The 15688-nt window shown below is 40.6% G+C and overlaps 1 protein-coding gene across 7 annotated transcripts in view; it reads right to left on the bottom strand.

The window, feature by feature from the left end:
- The window catches only part of kif6 (kinesin family member 6), a 326246-nt gene that overhangs the window by 196074 nt on the left and 114484 nt on the right, over positions 1-15688 (bottom strand). For all 7 annotated transcript variants that reach the window (XR_007892184.1, XR_007892185.1, XM_051646212.1 and 4 more), the window contains one exon: positions 2235-2340. Coding sequence is in view for 5 of the 7 variants with exons in the window: in XM_051646212.1 (XP_051502172.1) it covers positions 2235-2340 (106 nt within the window). In the remaining 2 variants the exon portion in view is untranslated. The remainder of the gene's footprint in view (positions 1-2234; positions 2341-15688) is intronic.

Below are 15688 nucleotides of genomic sequence, written 5' to 3'. Positions count from 1 at the left end.
TTATAAAAAAATAAAAAAATGAAAAAATAAATCACATGTACATAAGTATTCACAGCCTTTGCTCAATACTTTGTTGAAGCACCTTTGGCACCAATTACAGCCTCAAGTCTTTTTGAGTATGATGCTACAAGCTTGGCACACCTATTTTTGGGCAGTTTCTCCCATTCTTCTTTGCAGGACCTCTCAAGCTCCATCAGGTTGGATGGGGAGCGTCGGTGCACAGCCATTTTCAGATCTCTCCAGAGATGTTCAATTGGATTAAAGTCACTCCTTTGTTATCCTGGCTGTGTGCTTAAGGTCGTTGTCCTGTTGGAAGATGAACTTTCGCCTCAGTCTGAGATCCAGAGCGCTCTGGAGCAGGTTTTCATCAAGGATGTCTCTGTACATTGCTGCATTCATCTTTCCCTCGATCCTGACTAGTCTCCCAGTTCCTGCCACTGAAAAACATCCCCACAGCATGATGCTGCCACCACCATGCTTCACTGTAGGGATGGTATTGGCCAGGTGATGAGCGGTGCCTGGTTTCCTCCAGACATGACACTTGCCATTCAGACCAAAGAGTTCAATCTTTGTTTCTCATGGTCTGAGAGTCCTTCAGGTGCCTTTTGGCAAACTCCAGGTGGGCTGTCATGTGCCTTTTACTGAGGAGTGGCTTCCGTCTGGCCACTCTACCATACAGGCCTGATTGGTGGAGTGCTGCAGAGATAGTTGTTCTTCTGGAAGGTTCTCCTCTCTCCACAGAGAAATGCTGGAGCTCTGTCAGAGTGACCATTGGGTTCTTGGTCACCTCCCTGACTAAGGCCCTTCTTCCCCAGTCGCTCAGTTTGGCCAGGTGGCCAGCTCTAGGAAAAGTCCTGGTGGTTCCAAACTTCTTCCATTTACGGATGATGGAGGCCACTGTGCTCATTGGGACCTTCAGTTCTGCAGAAATTTTTCTGTACCCTTCCCCAGATCTGTGCCTCGATACAAGCCTGTCTCGGAGGTCTACAGACAATTCCTTGGACTTCATGGCTTGGTTTGTGCTCTGACATGCACTGTTAACTGTGGGACCTTATATAGACAGGTGTGTGCCTTTCCAAATCATGTCCAATCAACTGAATTTACCACAGGTGGACTCCAATCAAGTTCTAGAAACTCAAGGATGATCAGTGGAAATAGGATGCACCTGAGCTCAATTTTGAGTGTCATGGCAAAGGCTGTGAATACTTACGTACATGTGATTTTTTTCATAAAAAATACATTTAATAAATGTGCAAAGATTTCAAACAAACTTCTTTCACGTTGTCATTATGGGGTATTGTCTGTAGAATTTTGAGGAAAAAAATGAATTTAATCCATTTTGGAATAAGGCTGTAACATAACAAAATGTGGAAAAAGTGAAGCGCTGTGAATACTTTCCGGATGCACTGTATAAGTAAGTACATGAAAGCAATGTGATCATTATCATCGCAAATCCTCTGTATAATCTTTACTCTGAATATATGCTTTCTGTGACTTTTTTTGTGACTGTATACCCCTGTCTTGTTCTAATCCTCTTTAATGTGTAAATGTACTTATACTCTGTGAAGTGTTTTAAGCAAAGCTTCCACTCTGTGAACGTGGAAGTGTGACAAAGACTTATTAAACCTGAATAGAGCATGAACCTTAAAAACTCCTTCTGTTTGGGCGAACATTTAACACGCTTTTAGCACCACAAAGTGGACATTTTGCCTCAAAACAGCTGAAACATATACTGTAAAAGGAACCATGTAATATAATTTTGCAAAAATGACACAAAGGTCATGTAATTTTCATGAAATCAGGCTGAAACACCTTAGCTAAACTCTACTCTTAGCTAAAACATGCAAAATGTAATTAAATAAATACAAACAAAAATTTACCAAACAGAAATATGGCTCTAGTGCAAGCCAAAGTAAATTGTTCTCTCTGCCTTTAATTGAGGGAGCCTTAGAGTAAAAATGTAGAGAAAAAATCTATTGCTTGAACCATGGATTTGTTTGTGGTTTTGGGAACAGAGAGTCAAACAATCCTATTAAGCCAATTTTCATATTAGAGAGAAAGCAGAGGAAAATAAATCTGATATAAAATAAGGCGCACGAAAGACTGCAAGACTATGAGAAACAAAGACCATGGCAAACAAAGTGAGAAGATTCAAAAACAGAATGCATGTCAAAGGAAAAAAGAGAAAAAGAAAAACCTAAAAAACAAAATGACAATCAGAAAAGGACTTGTACCTTTAGCAAAGAGAAACAGACGTGGATTTTCCTCATATCAGGCCCCAGGTCTAATGTTACCTCAGGGTCAGGGTCTTCCAGAAACACCCTTATCTGCTCTTCTAGCCTAAAACACAAAAACACAAACTCACAACATAGGAATAATCTTCATGCCTCACTAGTTAAAGAATACAAACATATATATTAAGGGTGGAATTATCTCTTAAAGGAATAGTTCAACCAAAAGTGAAAACGTTGTCATTCCGACCTTGTGGGTCAATTCTGAGCACAATACTGTATAGCGGAGGATGCAGCAGACCACAATGATCTGACACACTCTGGCGAGACTTAAATGCATTACTCACTACTGTGATCCAGACATCTGAATCATATACAGTACTGTGCAAAATTTTTAAGCACTTGTGAAAAATGTTGCTTAGCGAGGATGCCTTCATAAATAATGCCATAAATAGTTTTTATTTAGCAATTAACCTCATACAAAGTCCAGTAAACATAAGAAAGCTTAATCAATATTTGGTGTGACAACCTTTGCCTTCAAAACAGCACCAATTCTCCTATGTACACAGTAGACACAGTTTTTCTTTGTTGTTGGCAGATAGGATGTTCCAAGCTTTTTGGAGAACTTGCTACAGTTCTACTATCTATTTAGGCTGCCTCAATTGCTTCTGTCTCTTCATTTAATCCCATACTGATTTAATAGCCACTTTTTCACCAACGGGCCACACGGTTCTAAGCACGGTACGGAACGCTTAAAGTAGCATTTCCACTGGAGCACGGTTCGGTACGGCACGATTATAAACCATTCTTGGCTTGGAATTCTTGGCACGGTTAGCTAACCGTATTCAACCATGCTCAACTGTGCTGGTAGACTCGTTTAATGCATCTTCATGATTTTATTATGATGGTTTATTGTACAACTAGTATTGTAGACTACATTTATTTTTCTAAGCTCCTTTTTCATGAGGGAAGTAGATTATTAGCTAATTTAAACTCAAAATACATCAATATATTCTCAAACTATTTTCAAATAATACATATATAATATTTTGCCAATAAATCAAATCAAATCAAATATCAAATCACTTTTATTGTCACACAGCCATATACACAAGTGCAATGGTGTGTGAAATTCTTGGGTGCAGTTCCGATCAACATAGCAGTCGTGACAGTGATGAGACATATACCAATTTACAATAACATCAAATTAACACAGCACAATTTAAAGTCTAATATACACATAATTACACACAACACAGTATACAAATAATAACATACACTGTACAGTATACAATACACACAAAAAGTGTACACACAAATATACTTTTAAGCAAGTCTTGGAACTTTTACTTTTCTGCATGTTCGTGTCCGGTGGTAAACACAATCCCTCAGCAAATTATGGTAAACCTCGCACCTTTCTCTCTTTACTTTCCTTTTTGCAACCTGGTCCATGTCTTTGCTGTTTGTTAGAAAAACTGGAATATGCGATCACCCTCCATAGCATGCCGCACTCGCTCCAATGTTTACCTCTCACATGGATCTGTTACGTACATTCTACTGATTCCACAGCACCACAGTGGAAAAAGAAGTGTAACCATGCCAACTGGCCGAATCGGCACAGAACGGTACGGTTTTGCGACAAGAACTGTTTGGCCCGATGGTGGAAAAGCGGCTAATGATGTTGAGATCTAGGATCTGTGGGGGCCATACCATCTGTTGTAGGGCTCCTTGTTCTTCTTCTATTCAATTCTATTTGCAAAGGGAATGCTGAAATCTAAAATGTATATTTCCTACTGATACACTAAAAGCAGAATATATAAAATAACTATTTTACGACAAATGTTTTTTGTGAAAAATATAATGTGCCTAAGACTTTTGCACAGTACTGTATGCCAGGTTGTACGCGCTTCTCAATCATTTGATCATTATTTGATAAATTACTGTTCGATAGAATCGAAAGATTGATTGTGATCGGTAGAAAATTTACACAAACACCTCTTTTTAAATAAAATTCAGTTTACCACCTGCTTTTATCTGGCGGTAATAGCTATTTTTGTGAATGAAGAGCAATCTATATATATAGCTGCAAGCAGCGATGACGGGCCCAAGCACCATGGGCATTTGCTATTATTCTAAACAATTTTGAAGCAATTTGGGTAAATATAAGAGGACTATTTTAAAGTCTGTTGTAAGAGCCACACTTCCTGCTGCCAGGTATTGGTGCTATGACCATGACCCAAATCAGTCAGATCTATGTGACTAAACATACATCTCAGTTTTGATCTAAATCACACATTGCACACAGAAAATAGGTGAAACTTCCTGTTTCCCATTTTTCGCCATTATTTTAATGCCTCGCCATGGCAACACCATTTGATTTATTACAAATCTATTCACAATTTAGCATCTTCAATGTCTTGGCATAATGTTGTCTACATGTGGTGACAGTATCATGAATCCCCTAGGAGGAGTATTTAAAAGTTCAGAGGCTTCAATTTTCAAAAAATCCAAAAATGGCCAACTTCCTGTAGGGCGGAGCTAATGAATGTGAGTATGAAAGATGTTCGGGTTAATGAGAACTATATATGTACAAATTTTGGTGACTGTAGGTGAAAATGGGGCTGCTACAGAGCCCCCCTTACATACCCATTTTCAAGGGGGCACTACAGAGCCCCCCCTGCAATTTTTCTCAGCTCTAATGGGTGATGACTCTGATGTGTGTGACTCTGAGTTTTCACATGTTAATTACCCCAAAAGTACTGAAAACCTTGAATGTAATAATAATAACCATAATAATAATAATAACAGGTTCAAGCACAATGGGTCCATTTCCACCTGTTGGCTTTCGGAAAACAATGCATTTGGCATTTGACATTATTCTAAACAATTTTGAAGCAGTTTGGGTAAATATAAGAGAACTATTTTAAAGTCTGTTGTAAGAGCCACACTTCCTGATGCCAGATGGTGCCGCTATGTCCGTGACCCAAAATAGTCAAATCCATGTGATTAGCCCCCAAAATACATTTCAATTTTGATCTAAATCACACATTGCACACAGAAGATATAAGACACTTATGTTTCCCATTTTTAGCCATTAATTTAATGCCTCACCATGGCAATACCATTCAATATTTCAAAATCTGTTTGCAATTTAGTATCTTCAATGTCTTGGCATAATGTTGTCTAAATGTGATGACAGTCTCATGAATCCCCTAGGAGAAGTATTTTAAAGTTCAGAGACTGCAATATTCAAAAAATCCAAAATGGCCAACTTCCTGTTGGGCGGAGCTAATAATTATAATTCTGAAAATTATCCAACTTGATGAGAACTATATATATGTACCAATTTTGGTGACTGTAGGTGAAAATGGGGCCATCTTACATGCCCATTTTAAACCTGTTAATTGTCACTGGCCAACAGGTGGGCCATTTGAGTGTGGCTATAAAACAAATCAAAACTTTTATATCAAAAACTTCATCAATGTTCACAAACTTGGTATAAAATTAAAGCTTAAAAACTCAACTTTCATCTTCTGCAGTCTAATTTGCAATTAGAACATTGTAGTGAAAACATATTTTAAAATGTTAAGAGAGTGCATTTTTAAAACATGCGACATGTGAGTGGCAGTACTTATGTTTCATGTTCTCTGCTTATAATCTGATCCAATGATTGAAGAAAAAACAGCATGCATTTCATTGTGAGGTACACTGATGAAAATGCAACAACCACATCAGATTGGTTAAGTAACATTATTACCTTCTAGTTGAAGTTCTGTTAATATTTTTGCATCTGTGTTTATTTGGCAGCTTTAATCACCTGAAATGTTCACTAACATTATGCCAAATGTTTTTAATGGAAGTGAATTATATCTATCTATCTATCTATATTATGGCGAGCAGGGCATGGTCGAGCAGTGTTGGGGCACAGCTAGGCTGGAGAGAATGAGTTCCACCTGTGCTCCACACTGGTCTCACATTTCAGGGAGGAGTGGTAGGAGTATTTAAGGAGAGAAGACAGCAGCAGACAGGGAGAGAGAGATGAACGGAGCTGTGTGTGTGACTGTGTTATGGTGACTGCTGAAAAGCAAGGCTGTTGAGTGTTGTTGAATGAGTTTTTTTATTGTGCTGAAAAGCATGTTTATATATTGATGTACACTGAAAAGTGTGGCATTAAAGTCTTAAGTGGATTGTTCTCCCGGCTCTCACTTTCTCCTTCATAGGAAAGGCACATTTGGTGCCAAAACCCAGGATCTGGAGGAGGAAGTTGCTGTCATGGAGTCCATGCCGCTGGCTGAAGATCGTGATGCCAAGGAGAATCCTGATCCGGTGGTGCTGGAGCAGTACGTCAGCCGGCGACTGAAAGGGATGGCTGAAGGGGGTCCAGTGCTATCACCCAGCATCTCTGACGGAGGAAGTGCAGCTGGCTAAGGACTGTTTGGCAGAGTGTTTGGGGGCCAGCGTGCCCATCTCTCTCTCCTCTCTCTCTTCTCCCTCCCCCTCTCCTTCCCCTCATTCTGTTCTTATTCCCAGAAGCTATTCTGCAGCGTGGCGGCTGAGGCACCACACCAACACTCCCTCTCAAGAAATGGGGGGGGGAGGGGAGTAAGTCACAGGCCCGGTGACTTCCCGGCCTGAGTTTGGCAATGAGGGTATGTGGCAAGCAGGGTGTGGCTGAGCGGCATCGGGGCAGAGCGTGGCCGGAGAGATAAGTGGTAAACGAGTTCCACCTGTGCGCAACACCGGTCTCGCGTTCCAGGGAGGAGCGACGGGAGTAGAGCGACTTTTTCAATAATCAGTTGTCCAGTGTCTGTGTTTCTTTGTCCACTCTAACCTTTTCTTTTTGTTTTTATGTTTTAAAAGTGGCTGAGTCTTCTCTTTACTGTTGTACATGAAACTGGTGTTGAGTGGGTAGAATTCAATGAAGCTGTCAGTTGAGGACATGTGAGGCATTTATTTCTCAAACTAGAGACTCTGATGTACTTATCCTCTTGTTTAGTTGTATCTGGGCCTTCCACATCTCTTTCTGTCCAGTGTCCAGCTGTCCAGTTGTCCAGAGCCAGTTGTCCTTTGTCTTTGAAGACTGTAGTGTACACCTTTGTATGAATTCTTCAGATTATTGGCAATTTCAAGCATTGCATAGCCTTCATTCATCAAAACAATGATTGGCTGATGAGTTTCTAGAGAAAGCTGTTTCTTTTTTGCCATTTCTGACCAAATATTGACCTTAAGACATGTCAGTCTATTGCATACTGTGGCAACTCAAAAACAAACACAAAGACAGTGCTAAGCTTCATTTAACAAACCAAATAGCTTTCAGCTGTGTTTGATATAATGGAAAGTGATTTCTAGTACCAAATTAGCAATTTAGCATGATTACTCAAGGATAAGGTGTTGGAGTGATGGCTGCTGGAAATGGGGCCTGTCTAGATTTGATAAAAAATGACCAATAGTGATGGTGCTGTTTTTTTATATCAGTAATGTCATGACTATACTTTGTGATCAGTTGATTGACACTTTGGTGAATTAAAGTACCAATTTCCTTCCGAAACAGCAAAGTCTGTATATTATTCCAAACTTTTGGCCGCCAGTGTATATATATTTATTTTTGATTGTTAATTTTTTATTTCATTGCTAACTGATTAATTTTAAATTTTTTGCTATAATTTAATATAAGTATTTATGGAACAAATATGTAGATCTGGAGATTATATTGTAATGAAGTCATTTACCATTTTTATATATTCTTAAAATTGCTTTAAATTAAATTAACAAATGTAATTCAATGCATCAGGTGTTAAGTTGGTCTAAGTAGAGTTTAATATGAGCACAGAAGTCATTTAGCCTTGTAATTTCATTGCATTTATGTGGCAATAGGTCTCAATTTATGTTGCATTTTTTTCCTCTGTTCTCTGCCAAAATAAATTAAGTGCATTAACTTTTAGTCCATATTCGTTATTCATACACACAACTGTTTAAATAGCCTTGAAATTATGTTGGGCAAACGAGGACATAAATTAGGTTAGACTACTGCATGTCTGCCCATAGAATAATCATTAAAAGAAAAAATTACCAACTGGTAACCAACAAACAACTTTTGTTCCTCGATGTTGCCACAACGTCGTCATGACGGACTGGCACAGTTCCAAAGTTACGTTGCGGCTACGAATCCAGGAGTTTCACTTTTCCAGTTTTTCACAGCGTAATCAGTTACGTTGCCATGATGAAAGTTTTGTCATTAAATTACAGTGCAGTTAGGTAATGCAAGAAAACTTATCTAAGGTTAAAACAGACATACAATAAATCTGTAAACTGAAAACACAAATGAGGATTCAATAATTAGGCCTGTTTCAATTATTACATTGTCTGATATTTAAATCTGGTATATGGCCATATACGAACAATTACAGTTCATATATTTGAGCATTTATGTATACATTTAAATTCCACAAATGTTTATAAATATGTTACATATATGAACATTTTCATTTTTGTCATATTGTCTATACTGTATATTACATATAGCCTATCTATATAATTGACCTTTTTATATCAGTAAAAACATGCATTTGGATATGTTGTGACTGCTTCAGGCTTTTCAAGTATTTGTTTTGCCGCTGTCAGACATGAAGGAAAGCGATGGGATTCCCTCAGATTTGTGTTTTTTGTGGAAAATTTGCGGAATTATAAAAAATGGCAAGCTACCACAAAAAATGCGGAGATTGGTTGAGTTTGCAAGATCGCAAAATCGGTCGTGTCTAGAAGGGATCCCTCTTTGGTCAACTTCTCGCACATGTGCAGTCTGTGAGATTCATCCAGCGCAGCAGTCAAAGACATCTGTCCAGCGCGTGTCAGTATCACTGATCAATAATAGAGAAGCAGTACATATGCACACAAAAGCATGTCAAAGTCTGTTAAAAGTGACACACTTCCTTCCGCCAGTTGGTGGCGCTATTGCTGTGACCCACAATAGCCACATTAATGTGATCAGCCTCCAAGGACAAACATTTGGCTCAATTTTAATGTAAATCAAACCATGGACGCAGAAGATAGGAGACATTTCCTTATTCCAATTTTTTGACATTAATTTATTGCTTTGCCATGGCAACACCATTCGATATATCAAAAATCCTTTCACAATTTAGCATCGTCAATGTCTTGCAACTTTGCCAAGCCCTGATGGCCAACGACTCTGATGTGTGTGTAAACTTTCAAGAGTTTTCACGCATGTTATGTACTCCAAAAGTACCGAAAACCTTGAAAAGAAGCGTAATAACAATAAGAATCTTTACAAGAACAATAGGTCCTCGCACTTTCAGTGCTTGGGCCCTAATAATAATAATAATAATAATAATCTTTAGAAGAACAATAAGGCCTCGCACTTTCAGTGCTTGGGCCCTAATAAGCCTAAATTACACAGAAAGGAGGTATGTTTGCACAAAAAGGAATGAAAATGACTGAATTTAAATATTCAAGTTGTAGATCAATTTCAGCAGTGATTGCGCCTGCCCTGACAGACCATCACAAAAGAGGTGCAACTGTTGTGCAATTCACCAAAATCATTAAGGCATCCACAGCAGTAGGTACCTGTACATTCACTATGACAAACAATACAGTTTGTCCACTAAAGACAAAAAAACTTGCTCTTTACGTGTATGCTATGTTCAGATGTTCGAGGGGGGATGTAATGTGCAGAGTGGTGAGCACATTGCAGATAGTGAGGTTAAGTACAGGTGAATTGCATAAAATAAGTGCATAATAAACATGATATTATAATGTGCAATAATATTTGGCAGAGTTGAATTATTGCACTTATGATCACTTTGTTGTACATGAGAGAAATTGTAAATGGGGCTATGGCCCCTTTAAGACTGTACACGAAAGTGTTGCATCTTTTAAAGTGAAGAGACAGCATGAAGAAGAACCTAGATTCAGCCTCATATGCATTTCTCCAATATTTGCTTTGTAAACGCTTATGTGCTTTTTTATTATTATTTAGGTACATAGAAGTTTCATTCATGTTCAGTCTCTATGGAGCCAAATTCCTGCCAAAAGTAAACAAAACAAACACAAGGAAAACTCGACTCTCAAACAAACAGAAAGTGATTTGCAATACAAAAGGCCATTTGAGAGAAAATGAAGAGTAGTTGTCCTGTACTTAACAATTAAATGTGCTGTTTTACAAATATAAAAAATGTGTTTCATATGAGTCTACATCATATTTCACAAACAAATACAAATTCAACAGGATTGTCGAAGAAATACAACATCCAGTGTGAACAAATACATACCTCTTGTGAGTCACGTGACTTTTGGCACAATTTTCTCAACCACAGTTCTAATTTTCTCACAAATGCATCAATGATTTTCTCACAAAAGGGCTGACTGATCCTCTTTTAAAAGATAGCACAGTGCTGCCACATACCTTCACTCAGTTTCCTATCTGTCACTCACTCGACATTGTGTCGATGTAGTGACACTACGGGTCACTCTTGGGAGCCCGAGACACCTCTGGTCTTTGATAAAAGGCCACTGAAAATTGGCGAGTGGTATTTGCATGCCATTCCCCCGGACATACGGGTATAAAAGGAGCTGGTATGCAACCACTCATTCAGATTTTCTCTTTGGAGCTGAACGGTCATGCTCACTGAGCTGAATTCTACTGTTCATTCACCTCTGCTGGATCTGACGGCGCATTTCAGCGGCTTCCCCCTCCTCTGCACTGGTGCACTGCAGAGAATGCCCCTGGGCACTTCGGCAGAAAAAAAAGAGAGTATATTTTCTGAAAGAGCTTTTTCCTCTAAAAGAGTATATTTCTCTAAAAGAGCGGCACACACGGAACGTCTTTTTAAAGACACGTCTTTTTAAAGATGCCTTTCCGATTGTGTGTTATTCCTGGTTGTGGTCATTATCTCTCAACTTCAGATGGTCATGATCGTTGTCTTTTGTGTCTGGGCGCGACCCACATGGAGGCAGTGTTTGTGGATGGTTCATGTTCTCATTGCGAGAACATGACCATGGCAATGTTGCGGTCGCGGCTTGCTTTCATAAGAAAGCTACCTACGGGTATGAGGCCAGCGCGGCTAACACTGGGGGCGATTTGGGGACCCCAATGGGATCGCCTCTGCCGTGTATCCCCCTGCAAACCTCCCATTCCCCAGCATGCTTGTCTAGTCAGATGCAGAAGCCTCAGCTGGGCTCCCCCCCTCGGGGACGATTGCCCAGTCACAGGCTGATGCAGAAATGACGGACATGCTTTCCCAGGCGGCCGCAAGCGTTGGGTTAGAGTGGAACCCTCCGCTCTCCCCTGAACCCTCGCAGCTTGATGATTGGTTCCTGGGCTCGCGGCACCGCTCAAAGCAGCCACACCCTGCTCCAGTGCCTTTCTTCCCGGAAGTGCACGAGGAGCTGACGAAATTGTGGGAGGCACCTTTCACTGCCCGGCCCCGATTCTGCAGTTCCCCTGCCCTCACTACCCTCGATGGTGGGGCGGCCAGGGGCTATACAGCAATTCCCCCGGTGGATAAGGCGCTCACAGTGCACCTATGCCCGCAGAGCACCGCCACCTGGCGCAGACGCCCTAAGCTCCCGTCCAAGCCCTGTAGGTTCACATCATCCCTGACGGCTAAAGCCTGCAGCGCTGCTGGACAAGCCACCTCTGCCCTGCATGCCATGGCTCTCCTGCAGGTCCACCAAGCCAAAGTGTTGAAAGAACTGCACAAGGGTAGTTCTGCCCCAGATTTGATGCAGGAACTGCGCTTGGTAACCGACCTCGCTCTCTGAGCAACGAAGGTCACGGCGCGGTCTCGGGCGGACGATGGCCACATTAGTGGTCCAGGAGCGCCAACTTTGGCTCAAAACTGACAAGACACGGTTTCTTGCTGCCCCCATTTCCCAGGCTGGCCTATTTGGCGACACCGTCGAGGACTTTGCCCAGCAGTTCTCGGTGGTGAAGCAGCAGACGGAGGCAATCTGGCACATCCTGCCCCGGCGCGGCTCAAGATCCCGCACCCCGTCTGCTCGTCACCAAGGGCGTCCCCCTGCGGTGACTGCACCGGCTCCACCGCAGCCCGTCCCTTTGGCCCGGACCCGCCGTGGAGCCCACCGCAGGAAGCAGACTACACCGTCTCACAGTCGGCTGCTAAGAACCCACGGAGGTCGTCAAAGCGCCCCTGAGACGGGCGACCCAAATCCAAAATACAACACTGAAGTTATATTTTGTCAAATAAAGTGCTGTATAACAGAGCATCACAGATGTTAGATACTAGTAATAGTATTACAGTGAATATTACATAACTTTACAATAGTGATCAATTTCTGTCATACTTTTTTTCCCTATAAATTTTACTTTAAAGGGATAGTTCACCCAAAAAAGAAAATTCAGTCATTGTTTACTCACCCCTGTGTTGTTATAACCCCATTTCATTTTCTTTCTTTTAATTATTGGTTTATTTTTTACACAAATGTATCAATTCGGTTCAGAAGACATTAATTGATCAACTGGAGTTGTGTGGATTACTTTTATGCTGCCTAAATATGCCTTATGGACTGTCAAACAGCCAGCAGCCTGATGGCACCTGTTTGCTTGCACTGTATGGACAAACAGAGCTGAAAATCTTCACTTCGGTTCTGCTGAAGAAAGAAAGTCATACACATCAAGGGTGGCTTAAAGGTAAGTAAATCACGAGAGGATTTTCATTTTTGGGAGAACTAACCCTTTAATACATGTTTTCTATAACATTTCATTTCAACTTCAGTTTGCATCTCTTGGTTCTCATTTATAAATATAATATAATATGGGCCTCTTATGTCTGTGGTTTTCTGGGGTAAAATCTGACCCTAGTAGGTCATTAAAGGGGATGGGGGTGGGGATATATATTGAATAATGAATAGTCAGCTGTTCGTTATCACAAAATAAACCCTGACATGAAGCAGAGGACTCTTGTATCACCGTGAAGGGGTTTAATTGGTAATAATTACCATGTAAATATAGATTTGTAATGATGAGTCAACAGAGTTGAGATCCAAGTGCAGCTTTTAATAACAATAAACATAGTAATTCAGACAGGCAAGGGTAAATAACCAGCAGCAGTAATATCAAAGGCAGTCCAGAGGGGTATTCAATAAACAGGCAAGAGATCGGGGCAGGCGGCAGACAAACGCAGGTTATATCCAGGTAAAACAAGGCAGTAATAGTAGGCAGGCAGCAACAGATCAAGGACAGGGTAAACAGTTCAGGATAATACACAGGTAATTCAACAAACTAAGAAAATGCTCAGAAATGTCAACCTGGGCAAAACAAGACTTCGCAATGACAGCGAGTGAGAGTGAGACTTAAATAGCTGAGTGAATTGGAAACAGGTGAACAGGTATGGGGATTATGGGAACTGGAGTCCAGAGAGTTAAAGTCAAACCCCAGGTGATGGAGCCCTCTGGTGGTGAGTGGGAGGAACAACAAACGTGGGATTCATGACAAGATTATCCTGCATAATAATCGGCTTCTTGACAAATAAATAAATACATGTACATTACATTTTTATTTACATTGATATAGATTTTATATGATAAGAGAGACAGCAAAGTCTCCAGAAATGGCTCATTTTCTCCTCCGGTTGGCGACAGAGTTCAGTTGGTGTTTAATTTGCGAAATCAACTGACTTGTTACCAGATCATTTGCCAAATAAATAAGTAAATGTACATGAAATATTGATTTGAGTTGAAATTGTTTATTTTCACAGAACAATCCTGGGTATTAACAGACTCAAAAGTTTGCTGCTGGAACGTGGGACAAGAAAATGTGGAATAAACCCACATGTATTTACTCTGCTTCAAAAGTTTATGGATTTTGGGACACTGTTTAAATGGCAAGCCATTCAATGTATTTGGGAATACAAAGGTAGACACAGCTCTGACCAAAGATTTAAGTTCATGTACTAGCCTCCAACAGTCAGATTCAGACAACTGAAGTACAACAAGGAAACTTTTAGTTAAAGACACCATACTTAAATGATTCCTTTTTGGAGGATTTTCAGATGTTAATGGTGTGAAGTGAGGCTGTGTTTTGAGAGAGCATCTGTCTTTTTTTCATCCAGTAACTGGCTTCCCTCCAGATTTACTCCATGACATTTTTGAGAAATTGCAGAAGCTGATTTCGGATAAGATTCTTACATTAGACCAACTTAACAACATCAAGTCATTTCCATATGACCATACTGATAAAGTAAACAAGCCACAGATGATATTAAAAACATTTGCATCTGACAAAAAGACAAGTATTGGTGGTAACGGCCATGAGGACTGGACATTGTTAAGATTCATTCCGCTCATGATAGGTGCCCTAGTACCTGAAGAAGAAAAGGCATGGCATGTTTTATTGGAACTCAAGGACATAGCTGAGCTTGTAAACTCCCCAAAGATTTCATAAGATTCATTGTGCTATTTGGACACAAAGATTTCTGATCATAGGCAACTGTTCAAAGAGGTTTATCCAAATGAAAAGTTTAAACCCAAAAACCTATTTGTTGAACACAACACTCATCTTATCCGCTGCTTTGGTCCCTTGGTTGACATGTGGGCTATGAGGTTTGAATAAAAGCATAGCTTTATCAAAAGGATTGTCCATTACAGCCACAATACCAAAAACATCCTGAAAACTTCAGCAAACAGACATCAGCAGATGTGGGCATATGTCCTAGATTCATCTATTTAAAAAAAAAAAAAAAATTAAACCAGTGCTACAAGTTAGCAAGCTTTTTTTTTTCTCCCCTTTTCTCCACAATTTGGAATGCCCAATTCCCAATGCGCTTTAAGTCCTCGTCGTGGCGTAGTGGCTTGCCTCAATCTGGGTGGCATAGGACGAATCTCAGTTGCCTCCGTGTCTGAGACTGTCAATCCACGCATCTTATCACGTGACTTGTTGAGTGCGTTACCGTGGAGACCTAGCATGGGTGGAGGCTTCATGCTATTCTCTGTGGCATCCACGCACAACTCACCACGCGCCCCACCGAGAGAACCACATTATAGCGACCACGAGGAGGTTAACCCAACATGACTATACCCACCCTAGCAACCGGGCCAATTGGTTGCTTAGGAAGCCTGACTGGAGTCACTCAGCACACCCTGGATTCGAATGTGTGACTCCAGGTGTGGTAGTCAGTGTCTTTACTTGCTGAGCTACCCAGGCCCCCCAAGTTAGCAAGCTCAAAACAATCAGAGCATCTTCACTTGAACCAAACCTAAAGGCTGCTATTGAGAGAAAGTTTGGGTGTCGGAACACTCTGTCTTTAGCTACAACAGTCTGTGTCCATGGAACAACATACACAAAGGGTACGATCGTCTCTGTTGGTTCATGTTCTGGTTTACCTGAGTTCAACATAATCCAGAATATTTTGATTACTGATGATGAGGTTTCATTGATTCTTAAAAGCCTGGTCTCATGGTACACTGAACATCTTTTTGCC

The sequence above is a fragment of the Myxocyprinus asiaticus genome, chromosome 20 (assembly GCF_019703515.2).
Source record: "Myxocyprinus asiaticus isolate MX2 ecotype Aquarium Trade chromosome 20, UBuf_Myxa_2, whole genome shotgun sequence".
NCBI classification, from domain to species: Eukaryota; Metazoa; Chordata; class Actinopteri; order Cypriniformes; family Catostomidae; genus Myxocyprinus; species Myxocyprinus asiaticus.
Note: the sequence above shows the minus strand (reverse complement) of the source record. Positions and strands in the feature narration are given on the sequence as shown.